Genomic DNA, 16,301 nt, shown 5'->3' on the forward strand with positions numbered 1-16,301 from the left:
GTATTTTAATCTGTTGTAGATGTGACTTGAAAGGCATACATCAAATTGATATAAGCCATACATTTTCAATTGGTTGGCCATTAAGGTGTGTAGTAATAGCAGCAGTGTTTAGTCATTCAAAGGAGATTAAGATTATCTCAGCCCTTGTGACCTATTCCTTCTCACAGTGGACTCTATAAAGATATATTACATATGAAAACCTCAGAAGTATTGTTCTGTCCTTCCAATTTTGATGCTTGCCTTTTCTATAATTGCAATAGCTGGTCTCAAACTGAAGGAATATACTGGACAGCAGTAATAATAACTGCTGCAAGAAAAATTTGGCTTTATATTATTTTCTGTAATCATTGCAATCTTTCTCACAAAAGCAGGACTGTAATATCTGATCCAGGGAAAAAAAAATCCTGCTCTCCCACTGACCTCTTTTCTGAGATGCAGATCTCTGCTGTGTATTTTATAGTCCTTAAGCAAATCTCCCCTTGTTATTGACCTTTTTTTTTCCCTGAAGAATTACAAAGCACAACTTGCTGCTTTCTTAAATCTGTGTTCAGATACTGCATTGGGCTTATTTATAACTTTTCTGCTTTCCAAGGCTGTGAGAGATTTTGATTATCACTTGAGCCAAAAATACTTCTGAAAACTGAATTAATTTTTAGCATATAGCTATGCTATTTTGTACAGGGGAGGGCTAGATTGTGGCCTGTTAGCCAGTGATCCGAGAAGAGAGAGCAGATTCAGAGATGAGAGAGGCCTCTTTGGGAGCAAACATAGATCTATATTTACATATATATGTGCATACACACGCACACACACAAGTTTGTGTGTGTACATATGTATATATATTTGTATGCATACACATGCATTCTTTCACTGATGAGACTGGAATGAATAGACCCTCTTCCTTTTTCCTGAATCTTCCCAAGTTTTACTCTGATGAAGAGAGCTAAGGCCATGTCTGTCTCACAGTTTTTTTCAGCGTCTTCCTCCCTGCTAAAAAGGATGGACAGTTGCAAATGAATCCCAGCCCATTAGCATAATGCATCGTTCAAAGCTACTTCTTAAATTCTCTGCTGCTGTGCAGTCACTTTGCTTGCAGTCTGCCCAGATACAAACAGTGCTGCCAAAACCTGGTAAATTCTCTTGAAGATGTGGCTTTAGGTGGGGTCAGTGTATGTTTCAAGGTCATGTATTTATAGGTTCAGCCTCTTCCTCTGGCTGTGTGTCTATGGTTTTAGCTGCAGGACATTCAGTTAGATAACACTGATAAGGTCAAGGTTGAGCAAAGTACTGCAGTACACAGTGGGCTGTACAACAAGAAGATTCTTAAATCTTATTTTTCGCCTTAAAGGCAGGAATAGAACATTGCAAAATGTTAATTTCTGTAAGTGACAATTATTGTAATAATGGTTAAAACCCCATGTCTCCTCAGTGTCTACAGTTGCATTTCTTGCAACTGAAGATGGGGGAAGCTTTATTGCTCCTTCAGGCTCTACCTGCATCACTATGGAATTATCTACTTGCTAATTTTCACCCTATTGATCAGTTTATACCTCCCAAGACAACAGTGTTAGAAAATCTATAAATGTGTTTTTCCTCTAAATGCAGAAGCCAATTAAATTCTCATTCCTTAAATCAAAGTGATCTCTGGGACTGAGTCTCTTAAGTGTCTAAAAGACCGCCTGAAGTTCAGAGAAAATTAATTTGCTGTTTTTTCCTTTAAAATACATCCTAACAAGGTGCTTGGATGCTCAGAAAAAGGAAAAAGTTATTAAAACAGGCAACTTACACGTTCTCCTTTGGGCCCTCGATCTCCCGGTCTCCCCACAGCACCCTGAAAAATTGATTTTGAAAAAAGCTAAACATATTTCTAAAAAGCTGTGTTGTATATTCATCTGCCAGCAAAAGTGAAAGCAACTGCCTAGGATTGACAGTTATGTTATCTGTGAAGAATAAGATATACTAGTCTTCAAAAGTATGTTTTCCTACCGGAGGACCTGGCAATCCATCTTTTCCATTGATTCCCTATAAAAAAAAAAACACAATTGTTTTATAATTATGGGTCTGTATATGTATTTTAAAAATATAAAGGGTAAATATTTAGTGATGATATCAATACACATTCTGAAGTTGTGGAGTCAGCAGTTTGTGTGCTTACAATATTAAAATACTCACAAATAGCCTTGAGGCATGTGAAAGAAAAGAACTTGGGGCCATACTGAACTGCAAGCATGTTAAGTTTTAACTAAGTGAAAAAAATATCTTCGGCAACATGATGTGCATCAACTTTAATGAGCATGCAACTTTAAATGACAAGTTATATGGGAATTTTGCAAACATGTGGAACATGGAACTGGATATGCACTTTTCTAGTCCTACCTCATCACTACATAATCATAGAAGAAATTCCTCTTGTTCTAGATAGTAGCCCTAAACTGATGTTGTTTTGCACAGGAACATAACAGGAAGTAAAAGGTAAACAGATAAATAGACTATTTTCTTGTCCTATATAACCTAAAGATGATTTCAGTGTCTTAGGAGAAATCCAGACCTATTCCCTCAAAACACTGTGCTGTTACAGAGACTATGCCTTAATAGTAAGTGGGCCAGACCTATTCTTTGGTCTTTGGGACCTGTTGCATGGTACTACTTCAACCTACTTGGCTAAATATTTTTCTTTCCCAAAAGAGAGTGGTCTCATTCGTACCACCTATTGGAAACAGTCTCAGACCCACATTATCGCCCAAACTGTAACTGGACATTGCCTCAGAGAGTGCCCACCCTTGTCGCTCCCTGACACAACCCATGGAAGTAGGCACTGCAGCTTTAAAATGTTATTAGTGACAGGGATTTTACAATGATTTCCTAAACTGGGCCAATTTGGTGCAGAAGTTACTGAAATTTTCCTCTTATTTCAAGACAGAAGCATAAGGTGGGGAGACATGGTAACAAACTTAAATGGGCTACTTCTCATGCTTGGCACTGAAACACCAGGCTTACGGGGAGTTAATTAGTTCTGTGCTACCCTAACGGAACTGCTGCTGGAATATAAACTAGGTTGTTTTAAACTAGCTCAGGCAGTGCCACAATACACTGCTGTCTGCTGTGCTGTTGCATTTCAAATGAGGACATCAGTTTAGACATATCCTAAGAGAATAGTAAATGTTTCAGCCACAGTGTTGCATTACCTGTATACAGAGGAGTTAATGAGAGAGCCACGAAGCAAACAATTCTCTATCTAAACTGAAATTGGGAATGCATTTTGTTACCCCATCCTTATAGACTGTGTGGAATGTCTGGGTTAACATTCTCCTTCACAAAAAATACTACAGGATCCTTCATGTCAACAAGACCCAAAGGACCTTCAAAGGATCTCAAAACATTAATTATTAAAACATCACAATACTGGGCCCTCATATAAAAAGAACTCTTGACTGTATGACTACTATGAGCACTATAGCTGTATATATTCTTAGAAAGACACCTAGGATAATATAAAGCAGGATGTAATTTTATTTCTTTTGTAACTTCTGACAAATTAAGATGCCTGTTTTTGCAGTGAATGTATATATTCAGTATATAATTGCTTACTGGTTTTCCTTGTGGCCCTTCTGGCCCAGGGAATCCTATATCTCCTATAGGTCCTCTTTCACCCTTAAAAAGAAGAACACACACACAAAAAATCTGCACGTAAGTCTTGCATTCAGTGTTTGAAATATTTGTGTACTATCTTTATAGTCCAGAACTCAAATTTGCACTTACAGGTTCACCTGGCATCCCTGGGGATCCTGGAGATCCAGTCTTTCCCTGCAAAAAGAGAACATTAAAAATTCAAAATTACTAGAAAACAAAACACTGATTTCTCTTAGCTAAAAAATAAGACAGGAGATGTACTTGATTGAAATACTCATGTTATTGCTCAACAAATGCTTTAAGACAGAAAAAATATTTTATCATTTCTTTTTTTTTTTTATAAAGCAGCTTACATAAGCACAATGTTATTCTGGCTCACGTGCACAAATTAATTTAACCACTTGGTCTCTTCATTTCTGAACACTGAGATAATGTTTTCATGGAAATTTCTTTTACAACCCCATGATTTCCTTCTTGGGTGGTAATAGTCAGATTAGAGTTCATCACTGTATATGTATAACAAAAAATTTTCTCCTCAAGTACTTCCTGCTCCTGATATATTTTAAAGAGGTTTTATTACTGACGTGATACCTTTTGCAAATTTTCTTCAAGTTCTTTTTCTGACCAGTTTTATTGCAGTTTTAAGTTGCACCTGCCAGAGTTGATAATCCTTTCTAGTCTCATCATTTAGATAATGACTTTAGATGACTTCAGCTTTTTGAAAGATACCTTCTTGCTTTTAGCAAACTTGCTTATCTTGTTATTCCTTGCAGGCATCATGGAAGAAAAACCTGCTGAAAACAAAGAACTGGACAGCCCATCAAGAAAGACTTGAAAAATGGGCAAAAAGAGGTTGGGTGCATCCACGGTGGATTTTAGCTTTTGTTGTTCCTGGAAGGAGGTAGGATCTAAGTGCATTATAGTTGCTATCACACTGTTTCCTTGACTGTTATGTGTTATATTCTGCTCTGCACAAAGTCAAGTTCACCTCTTGGGGATTTTCTTCTCAGCACTCTTAAAGCAGTTAAAGCACTAGCTGGTTATGTTTAAAAATTAAGTCTCTGTGACATGTCCTGGTGTGCCATTCATCCAATCTTAGCTGAAGCCTTCCTTGATGACCACACTCCTGCTTCTGCAGCCTCTTATCTCCCTCAGCACATCACAGTCAATACTCCGCCCTGATCAAGGAGTTGGTAATAGACCCAGTTTAGGCCCACATCCTATTTAGGCCTTGATATACATATATATTAGTGGTGGACACAGCACCCTGCTATTCTAACTGTAGGCAGCTTGAAGAAGATATTAACAGATCTATGCACAGGAACACAGGATAATTCATGTTGGAAGGGACCTCAAGAGGTCATCTAGTCAAAGCTCCTGCTCAAAGCAGGGTCAGCAACAAAGTCAGACCAGGTTATTCAGCATCAGACAAGAATCTATAACCTTGAACCTGCATTCCCTGGAAATATCATTGGACCAGATCCTGAACTGACTTGTATAAGTGAGGAAACTAACACATCAACACTAGTGACAACTTCAGGAATGACAGGACTGAGGATTCATGCTGAGGAAGTAGGCATCTGTGGTAATTCTCGCAGCCTCTCAGTCCAAGCTTTTCTGATAATCCCACTGAGCAAAAAGCCAAAGCTAGAATGAGACATTTATACCTCCAAATGGGAAAAACATTCTCTATTGAATCTAGGAAATAATGTCAGGCAGGCAGGACAAATTCTCTTCCAGTAAGATGTGTGGATACATTTCCAAAACTCTTCCCAGCCTGCTAAAAAGTAATGTCTCTCATAAATCTATTAACTTGTTAATTAAAACTGATTAGCATAAAATGTTAAAAGAAATAATTTATTTTAGTGGATTTCATTTGAATTAGACCTAAGCAACAGAATACTTTGCATCAACGATGAAGTGAACTCATTAAATATTTCGTATCCAACTAGAATTGAGAGCAACACTTGGAACAAGAATAAGTCTTGGAACATATCCAGAGGGAAATACATAGGGAATGAACAATTATGATCAGCCTAACTGGCTACTGCATTATTGATTCACACCATGCAGTATATTTCAGAGCATCAAACTTCAATACTCCTATATGAGCTACAAAACTCAGAAAAATACTTTTCTTTTTCCTTTAAATGTGTACTTTTTACTTGTTTTAGGAGATCTTAACTAAATTAGCTATTTAAGTCCAGTGTTCACTCTTGGAACTCACAGTAAACATACTGAATCGGTGGCTAATGGAAATGGAGTGCGTAGATACATATTCCTCTTTATTTCATAAGCACATATTTATAATTTAAAAACAGCTCTTGAATGGATTGGTAGTTGCCCAAATTTAATAATAAATGTATTTGCATATAAATAACTCCATATTGCCTCCTGAAAAATGGATGAACTTTTTTTAGTAAACTGTGAATGCAATCGAAAGAAAAGTTTTCTTTATTTCCTTTAGAAACATGAATGAATAATTATAATTTCAATTTATCATTAGCTACATTTACTTTCAACTACAACAAAGTTTCTGGATGACTTTCAGAAACTTCTTCTAATACCACATATAAATAGCTGACAAAAACATTCCCTAATGAAAATGTTTGATTGACTTGATATGCGGATCCTCATGGATTGCAATATCTAATGGCTATAAAATTTCTTTATGATAGAAGGATGCTCAGAGGTTTGGGAATCTCCAGGAATACTGAAAATGACTTTATAAATTGTCTTTATTAAACTGTGGCAATGAGAAGAATCTCATATGCTTCCTTAGCTGATGTGACGGTGTGCTCCTTCCCCCACTGATGTGCTCTCTCCCCCTCAACCTGACCTCCCTGTAAACAGCATGTAGGCAGGGACTAATTGAGCATGCACCAACTAAGACCCATCTTGCATGCAAATATGACTCTGAGTCAAACATCTCCTCCCCCATAAACAGGGGGCAGCCCAAAGCCCATTGAGCTCTCCTGCATGGCAGTGGGCTGCACTGCAGAACCTACTCTTGAGCAGGTACGCCTCTCAAGGTTACTCCTCAAGGTTGAGTGATTCCTTACCCATGACAGATCCTCATGATTAATAGCATGCTGAAACTTTGCGAACTTTGCAAAACTTTGCTGAGTTATATCTCTGATTAATTGTGCACATAATCCCTTAGACATAAACCGTTGACCAAGTCTGAGACTAGGACTGGATCCAGCCACACCCAGGCTCCTCTCAGAAGGAGTTTGGAAAGCAAGGGGGTCCTTTCTGAACCTTGTGACTCAACGGGAGGGTCTCCTCTGCACACACTCCTTTAGACATGAACCGTTGACCAAGTCTGGGACTATGATTGGATCCAGCCGCACCCAGACATCTTGCAGAAGTTTGGAAAGCAAGGGGGTCCATTCTGAACCTCGTGACTCAACGGGAGGGTCTCCTTCACACTTGAATCTGACCCTGTCCTTCATGCAGTAAATAACCGAGTGAACCTTGCCAATCGAACCTTGTTAAATCATTCTTATTTATGATTGAACTTTGTTAAGTCCCTATCTTACCGCAACAAACATAGTGCTGCTTCTCTTTTATGAGTGAAGTGTGTTACTCCACTCATCTGTGACAGCTGAGTATATGCAGCTTTAAATTCAAGCTTTATCATATATTCACACCACTCCTTCCTGTTATTTTAATAGTAATATGAACCCTCAGTAGTATTAAAATTTTAATCTCTTTAGGGAAAACATGTAATTTTCATACCTGCCTATAAAGCAGCAGTCAAGTGCTGGCATTCCATAAATAGTGATTAACAATACAGCTGAGCACCTTGCCTGATCTCTTTTCAGCTTTTCCTAATAAACAGTTTTCTTTAGCAGAGGTACATACCGGTGTCCCTGCTACTCCTGGTGTGCCAGATGGTCCACGGTCACCCTAAAGAAGAGATAAATCTATATTTAAATGGTAATACTCAGAACAGAAGTTTGTTCATAGATTCCAAATAAAACCTGAGAAAGGATTATTTAGTGAACTGAAACTGAGGACAAAACGAGGCTCTGCTAGATGCTAATATTTAGCTCTGCCACTGACTCATTTTACAGACTTGAGCAAGTAACTTAACTTTGTTTAGGTTCCCTTGTATAATGCCATAATTTCCATGCTATACCTTATACTCAGTTTGAAGCATTACTTGAAAAGGGATGGAAAGTCCCTCCGAATAACTGTCATTTGTGGTCATGACATTGACCAAAATTAACAGAGGGTAATTCACTATCACAGCAAGATGCATATATAAAGATTTACCTTTTAAAGAAGTTACTGCCTCCCTGCTACCCAGTCATCCATTTTCTGCAAGTTATCATCCCCAAGACTAGGCAGAAGGGAATGTCTGCTTGTGCCATGGTCATTTCAGGGCAAAGTTCCACTCTTTAGCCTATGGCCAATCTTCATCCATACTTTAAGCTAATAAAATGGATTTTGGGCTGAAGCTGATGAGGCATGGGCACAAATTCATCTTTCTCTCTTGAGAAGACTATACACCAATTGATCTCACCAGAGTGGTAAAACTCTACAGCCAGATTTACCCTAACCAGCTGCTGATATGTATTGGTCTGCAATACCACTGCTAGTGTAATGTTGGTTAAGAAAGTGAAAAAAACCCCAGGCTCCTAGATGATATATCAGGAAAGCCCTGACAGTTAATACCATGCTAACAGGAGACTATTTACATGAGAAAAGTTTATGTTACCTGGAGCTATGTTTTGCAAAAGCTCTGGCAACAAAGCTGCAGCAAAGTTTTTTCATGGAGAAGAGCCAAAGGAGATGCTGGGATTTCTGGGTTCTGTTCTTGACTCTAATATTGATTTGTCTCATTCTCATAATTTCGTTCCAGTAATATGGTATGTGATGATGATGATAATGATGGCAATTAGTAACATTTATCTACATTATATAAAGTATAGACGGATGACATTAATTGGCTACACAGAGTTTTGAGATCCTCAGATCAAAGATGCAGTATACACAGGGAAAAGCATCAGCAATAGGTAACAATAATTTCTCAAAAGCTTTTGAACAAATGATGCAGTGCAAGACAGTGCAAGACAAATGAATTCAAGTTTTGTTTTGCTTTTTCATTTGAGATTTTCAGACCTCATGATGTCAACAAGGAGACTGAAGCTGCAGTAATTGAACTGTCTACCTTAGCATGTGTTCAAGATCTTATCGTGCATCATGTTTGTGATAGAACTGCTGCCATGCTAAAAACCTGATGATCCCAGCAGAAGAACCAGCTCAGAGTCACATAACCTGGATGTGGCAGAGCATCTGGAGGCTGGCAGCCAGTTTCCAGGCGCTGGCTGCTGGGAGTGACCTCAGTTGCTCTCTGCAAACTAGAAGACAGAACTCCAATTTGCTTATCAGACCAAAGGATCTGGTTAATGAAAAAATGCCCTACTGTATAAGGTGTATTCACTCTTACACATGTACCCATGTAATAAAGCTAAGCAGGCTCGTACCACCAAACCAAACAAGGAAAGACCTTGTGTCCAGAAGGAGAAGCTTGCTTACAGGCCACAGTTTGACTTCTCTCGCTCTAGGGACCATGAGAAGCCACTTAATACAAGTTACCCCTCAATGAGTCTGTATACCTTTAGAAAAATTGAGTACTGAGTATACCTAGCAGGGAATACTAGCTCGATCAGTGCCCTCTGTGCCTATGGTTATTCTGCAACCAGAACTTGTACCCCTGGTGGCTTCATTATATGACAGCTATGTCAGAGAAGCTAGCTTAAGAAATTCCCAGCAACTCCCTTGCAGCTTTTTTTTCTTTTGAGGGTTATTCTTATCCTGGTCTTGTCAGCGAGGCAGCTCACAGCACAGCCTCACAAACCACTGTCTCAGCACAGATGAGGTAAGATAAACTTGACCCTGAGCTCACAAACTTCTTATGCCAGTTCTACTGTTTAAGTCAATGTATTACAAAATTACAGCTTCTCTATGGAAGACAGCATTCTGCCACACAGACATACCTAAGAGCTCTAAAGAAAAGAAAATCAGCATCCACTATACTCTTGGGACTGGCAGGAAGACACAGGAATTATGTTTATTTATTTGAACTATAAGTGTGGAATTTTGACTAAATTTAGTTAAGGGTGTTTTTACTTTGGGAAAGGGCCAAAGTACACTAGCACTTAGCTTGTTTATACAATCTGCTCCACTCCTTATTCTCTTTATTTAATTCTTATCCCCTTCCAATCTGTCTCAGTTAGACCTGTAATATCTCCCTGTGCTTGTTCATTTTGAAATTAGACTACTCCTTAATTAATTGTAAATTGTAGTCTTCCAGAGCAAGAGTCATCTCATAAGCATTTCTACATCTAGTGTAGACACCTACATTTGATCTTGCCACGCCACACTCTCTATACAAGCAGCAGTAATGCACGGTGATATTAACAGACGGAAACTTTTCATTTGTGTTGCTTTTTGATAAAAAAGTGCTTCAGTAAAACTGATTTTTACTTGAAGTTATTTGTATGAAGACATGTAATTTATAAAAAGTTGAAGAAATATTCAACTTTGCAAAAAATTACTATTTTTATTTTTTCCTCTTAAATTTAGAAGATTTGGGTAAAATGAAAGCAAAGTGCTTCCACTGACAGAAAACATATTTTTTGTTTTTAATTTCTCTGATTTTTTTTGTGCTTTGACACATTTAGAAAAAATATCAAAATTTTGATATTTTTAGCATTTCATGGCAAACTCTACTCTACATTCATGTTAGCCTCAATAACCAATAAATGATAGACTGAAAGATGCCACATGCTCAAGGAAAAGATCATTTTCAAGCAGTGGAATGCAGAGTTGAACTAGAGGAAGAAGCTGAAGATTATGACATGGTTCAGACACCATACAGGCAGTACAGAGTACAAGAAAAGTAAAACAAAAACAAGGGGCCTTTTTTTTTAGAAAATGAGCAACAGTCTGAGAAGTGAGAGCTTTACCTTTGCCTTCAGATGGAATGGGATGCAATACAACAAGAACTGTAGGGAATCAATCTCTCTCTTTCTACTCTTTCCTCGATTTTTATACCCATAGTCTTTTTTTTTTTTTTATGGAAGTTTTGCATGCACTAAGTCTGGACTAATTCAGGTACAAACTTCTCTTCAGATCTGTAGTTATGCCCTAAGTCTTAGAACAGAACAGACAGACTGCAAGCATATGACAATATTCAAAAGAGAACAGGAACTTGTAACCATATTTAGGAAGCTATCAAGTATATTCCCTTCTATCCAATTAAGAAAACAAAACACTACAAGACCTCCTACACAAAATTTTCTATATGTGGAAAACAGAATTTTATCTTGAGTAAGCATATTATTTAGATCCACATTAAAGCAAAAAAGGAAATGCAGATAATATACAACGTTTTTTCACATTGAAATATAAACTTCATAAGACACTCCCACATATGGTTCAAAAAGCATTCAGCTGCATATAGTTGCAAATAAAAAGTCATGACTTTTCCTTTAGGAGTCCTACCTTTTCCCCTGGGAGTCCTTCTAGTCCTGGTAATCCCATTGGTCCTGGGTCTCCCTAATTTTTTTTTTAATTAAAAAGGATTGCATGGATTAGAATTTCTATAATCTACATGAGAAATGTTGAACAACAAGCAACAGCAGAATATTTGGCTTGAGATTACTTAAAAAATAGCTAAATAGTTGTCTGAGTGAACAGATTTTGTCATGTCATGTTTTAGTGATCTGCAAACTAAGCTATTCCCAGAGGCATTGTGTGATTACTTTCTGATTAACTGCTTTAATTCTGATTAAGAATGTAATCAAGAAGAGCCCCTCCAGTGTTCTTGTTGGCCACGGTGAGCTCTAAGCCACCTTCACTCAGTAGAGCCACAGGGTGTGATCATACGCTGTCAGATGGAGAATTAACATTCTACCAGTTTGTTTAACTTTCCAGATGCATCATTGCTTCAGAGCAGAACTCTGCTCCCTAAGCAAAGCTTATTCTGCAAAGGACACACAGACTTGGTCCCTGCATAAATCTTTCTGGTTCTTTCAAATTTTGAAAGAACCAGAAAAAAACTGCTGCACTGGATAGATCAGTTTAGCATGTAGTGAAGAGAACATTTTAATTTTTTTTAAAGAAAACTGACAGACAGCAATTTATCACAGAGATTTTTTACTACTGCCAACAGTTCTAGTATTTCAGCAGTCTCAGTCAAAACCAAAAGCTACGGCAAATTCTTTTATGGATTTCATGATATCTCTGGCAGATCTCACTTTACACACCTCCACCCTATTTGGGAGAAGGTGCTTCTTGAGCAGGAAGTGGGTGCCAGTACAGAAAGATGTTACAAGTGCTCAGGTGCTCCATTTTGGGTTTCATAACCTGAATTGTCCTCGAGGAGCATAGTTATCACACTGGTTCATAGATCAAAGTTTAGTTTTTCACATAGCTGTCTCTCTATTAAAACTTGGCAAAGAATTGAACAGAATCCTAGGCCTTGCACAGGTTGGCTGAGTGGAGATTATGCACCTTCATGATAGATGAAGAAGTCTCAGCCAACTCTTCAACATGTTCCCATGCCTTCTGACCAATACCTCTTTGGTCTTGGCTGGGTTAGTCTAAACTAGTTGTGCTTAATTCCACAGCTATTTTTGTGTAGATACTAAGCCTGCACTGGTAAGAAAAGAGATATAATTAAATGGGACTGGCATACTGCTTTCACCCGAGTAAAGAGTTTTTTCAATAGTCTCACACTGATATTGAAGAAAAGGACTCCGTGATATGGACTCAAGGCTGAAGACAAGAACCCTTGAACAGGATAAGATGCTCATGATCAGCTTCCAAATACTGTGCCTGATATTTTCAGACAAGGCCAGTGTCTATAGTGACACTTAAGCAGTCTGTGTGTTGTGCTGTGCTCTGACTCTTTACTACCAGGCAGTCCAGATGTTGGCTGAGGTCACTCCCTGTTGGAGGTCAGCAGTTAATATTTCCTAATTTATTTTGCCCAAGACTGACAATTCAAAGATAGGACTGTAGCTGGAGAGGTCACATGTCACCTTCTTGGTGGTTGAATGAACTCCCAAGTGTCTTAAGGAGCTCTGCAGGTGTTTCTCTGAGGTAGTCATTTGTTAGCTTCCCTTAGTAGCAGAAATAGCTGTTCTTCACTTTGTCTGCTGGAAGGGACATGATTTTGTTTCAAACATGATCTCTCTAATATTTTTCAGGGTTTCTTGATCCTCATCAAGTAAACAATTCATCAGAGAATAATGGGGAATATAATACAGTCTGATTGGGTACAATTTTCTTCCCCAGATATCTCAATTTCTACTGCTATTATCAGCAAACTATGTTTTCAGCTCTTCCAGATGACACTTGGGACCCAGCCTGATTCAATCATACTGTCTGCAGTATGGAACAAGTCGGCTGGACACAATTCTAATACATTGACTATGAAGGAGTAGCACTTGTTTTACTGCCTTGCAGTGTTATCGTCCTGTAATTATCATTATGCAGGCAAGTGATATTTCTTGGACTTAAAAAGGGAGAAAAACATGAATGCAGTGAAAGATTTAATGGCTGTGAGAGTATATATCCAATTTTTAAAACAATACCCATTTAAAATGACATTTTATACTATCTTACTTTTTGTGCTATACCAAGAGTACAGAGTTTTTACCAGTATCTTTTGGGTAATTTTACTGACATCCAGTCATCAAGAAGCAGTATATGTGAGTGACAATTTTGCCACTTTCAAGGCTAGGAACTGCAGTGGTACATTGTAACCTAACAACCAGTATAATCTCTCTATCAGGAATGCAGGAAACATCATTTGTCTGGGACTTCGGGAAAAATGTGTTCACAGTCAGGATTTGGATTTATATGCTGCTGGTGACTAGCCTTATGCTAGACTATGCAACCACTCACGATTCTTCCACTAGGTGTCCTTCCCCTCCTCATAATTTTGACAGAAGGTCATGTGTAAAGAACATAATATAATGCTTAAGTGAAAAAATACCAAAAAGTTTAGTAGATCTGTCTTATTCTGGTTTCGTTCTCTTCAATATCTGTGTGAAACTATTGGGCAATCTCTCTACTCAGCTGAAAGCAGTATGCCACTCACTCAGCAGTCCTTGAATGTCACACTGCATAGCTGAAGGGTATAGCAGCTCCCATGATCATTGTCATCTTGCCCACTGGAAGCAATGTGATCATACTCTAATTACCCGTCATACCAATTCCAGTGAAACCATCTGAAAACAACTTCTGGTTGCTACTTGCTAGTATGACATAGCACACTGTCTTGTCAGCAATTTCAAATTTAATTTTGAGCGCAGTCCAACAGGTCTTAAAGCATTTTGTGTCTTTATTACCTATAGGGCTTTACCAAGTAAGGTTTTTATCTCTTTTGGTACACATTATTTATTCTTAAATATCTCAAGGGACAGCTAAGCAGAGACGAATCCACAGGCAGTTAATACTGTGTTCAGTCATTCACTATATTATCACTGCAGAACTATTTACCAGAAATTGCAAATTTCTTAAGCCTGTCAGTAAAAAAGGCTTTTTCAGATGTACTGATTCTGCAGAAACAAAATACCTGCTAAAAACATTAATAATCTTCCACCCTTGTCACTAGGATCATGTACTGAACTATTTGGGGAACCTCTAGAATGACCAAAAAATACATACCACTGTGCCAGGATCTCCTTTTGGACCCTGCAAAGAACATAAGAAGCAGAAATGCATTAAAAACAGAACAGCATTACACAATAACATGGTATTTTTCTGTATTAGTGCATTATAAATATACATTGGTAATGCAGTGCATTCAGAATCAGCATTACCAGCCCTCCCAGCCAGTTAATTCTATGTAAAATTTTATTAATATGTAGTTTTGATATTCCAGAATTCAGAGAAAGGCAGTTCTGTGGTCTAGTCTGAGTCTGTGACTAAAAGCTGGACATCAAGGAAGGACAAAGTCAATATATTTATTGACTTATTATTTATTGACTTATTATTATTGTTGTTGACAAAGTCAACAATATATTTAAATGGTTGCCAAAATGATGATATAGTAGAACTCGCCTATAACAAGAAGGAGAACCTAAATAAGTGCACAGCATCTTTGGCTCCGCAGAAACAAAGCAACAGAGTGCACAGCTGCAGGCTGGTGTAGCTACATCACACAGTGTGTTGCCTGGAAAGACACCAGCTCTGTATTACATTCTCTGTTTTACACATTGTTCTGTGCTGTAGCTACCTGCAGTGAATCAGTGACAGAACTGAGATCAGAATTCATGAGTTTCTCATTTCAGCACCAAATACAATTCATTACAAAACTATACCATCACTAACTATATAGAATATATTATACATTTTAAGATACTTTCAGTAAAGAGTCCAATAACAAATTATGCAACAATTTTGCAGACTTACTAGTTAGCACAGCTTTGGGGTGAAATACTCAAAATAAGCCATTCTCCCAGAACAGGCTAAAATGCTTCATAAACACAGAAAAACACATCCTTTATTATTTACTACATACCAATCATATCTTGAGTTATGATTTTGCTATCTTTCACATATAAAATGAAACACCATGCCACTCATGAAAACTGCATGCAATTAATCAGCCCCTCTGTTAATATTTTAATTAACAAATTGCATTTCTATGAAATACTTACTGGAGGTCCTGGTGGACCTGGATAACTAGCAACACTCACGCCTCCCTGCAACAGCAAGTTTAGAAGTTGAGTTGAGCCAAAATTAAATGCTTACTGAAAAAAAATTAATGAAGAAAAATACCTGCAGTTTATATAAGCTGCTCATTCCATTTCTTTCATTGTGAGGCACACCCTTTAAAACACAAAAACCAAGTTAGTATCACAACTATGAACTACAAAGGTTGACCTCTTGCCTTATATAAGTCTCAGCAAAGCTGCAGTATCATTTGTGTTCTAGATAATTTTGCAAACATTCTAGACATTTCGGTAAGAATATAAGATATATAACAATGCAGCTTGGGACTTTTTTAAAATATAAAACCAATAACTTCAAAATCTTTAATGTACAAAATTTATATATTCTTATATAATATCTGTGAGTGACTGGTCAAATGATACAAGCAAGAAAGGTACTGTGCATTTTATTTTCACGTGCTTTTGAAGATTTATGCTAAATGAAAAAGTGGAAAGCATCTAAACTTAAGTTGCAAGTGCTTTGAGAACACTGAGGCTTAAACTGTAACTCTAAATTAATGCTCAAGCTTGACTGATGATGCAGTAAAGAATTCAGAATAAAACTGACTCATTCATAAAAACACTGATTCATTCATGAAATTCAGTGGCTGAATTGCCAACTTAGGTTAGGCCTGATGACTTCCAAAGTAGAAGAAGCTCAAAATACTAAGTGCATTCAATTTATGAGTGGGTGAAATTCTTGTTCTGAAAAGATATTTAGATTTTTTTGGATTCTAGCCAGTAAATATTCAAAGTGGAATTAGTAAATATGGGTATTAGTCATTCTTCCTGCATGAACATTTATAAAACTTACATGTAGCAATGACTAAAATGAAAACCAAAACAAATGAAAACCAGGCACATTTTCAACTCAAAAGATTGCAATGTGCTTTCAGCAGCAAGTGAACTTGGTTGAGGTTCTGAAAACTT

At 37.5% G+C, this 16,301-nt stretch overlaps 1 protein-coding gene across 2 annotated transcripts in view; it reads right to left on the reverse strand.

The window, feature by feature from the left end:
• Nucleotides 1-15,484, reverse strand: part of LOC106492491 (collagen alpha-1(XIX) chain-like) — a 33,528-nt gene extending 18,044 nt beyond the window's left edge. For both annotated transcript variants that reach the window (XM_013952342.2, XM_067294822.1), the window contains exons 1-9: nucleotides 15,439-15,484; nucleotides 15,318-15,362; nucleotides 14,323-14,349; nucleotides 11,149-11,202; nucleotides 7,498-7,542; nucleotides 3,760-3,804; nucleotides 3,589-3,651; nucleotides 1,987-2,022; nucleotides 1,787-1,831 (exon numbers count right to left, since the gene is read on the reverse strand). In XM_013952342.2, the coding sequence (XP_013807796.2) occupies nucleotides 1,787-1,831; nucleotides 1,987-2,022; nucleotides 3,589-3,651; nucleotides 3,760-3,804; nucleotides 7,498-7,542; nucleotides 11,149-11,202; nucleotides 14,323-14,349; nucleotides 15,318-15,362; nucleotides 15,439-15,462 (384 nt within the window). In that variant the 5' untranslated portion in view covers nucleotides 15,463-15,484. The remainder of the gene's footprint in view (nucleotides 1-1,786; nucleotides 1,832-1,986; nucleotides 2,023-3,588; nucleotides 3,652-3,759; nucleotides 3,805-7,497; nucleotides 7,543-11,148; nucleotides 11,203-14,322; nucleotides 14,350-15,317; nucleotides 15,363-15,438) is intronic.
• Nucleotides 15,485-16,301: the final 817 nt, after the last annotated feature.

The sequence above is a fragment of the Apteryx mantelli genome, chromosome 3 (genome assembly GCF_036417845.1).
Source record: "Apteryx mantelli isolate bAptMan1 chromosome 3, bAptMan1.hap1, whole genome shotgun sequence".
NCBI classification, from domain to species: domain Eukaryota; kingdom Metazoa; phylum Chordata; class Aves; order Apterygiformes; family Apterygidae; genus Apteryx; species Apteryx mantelli.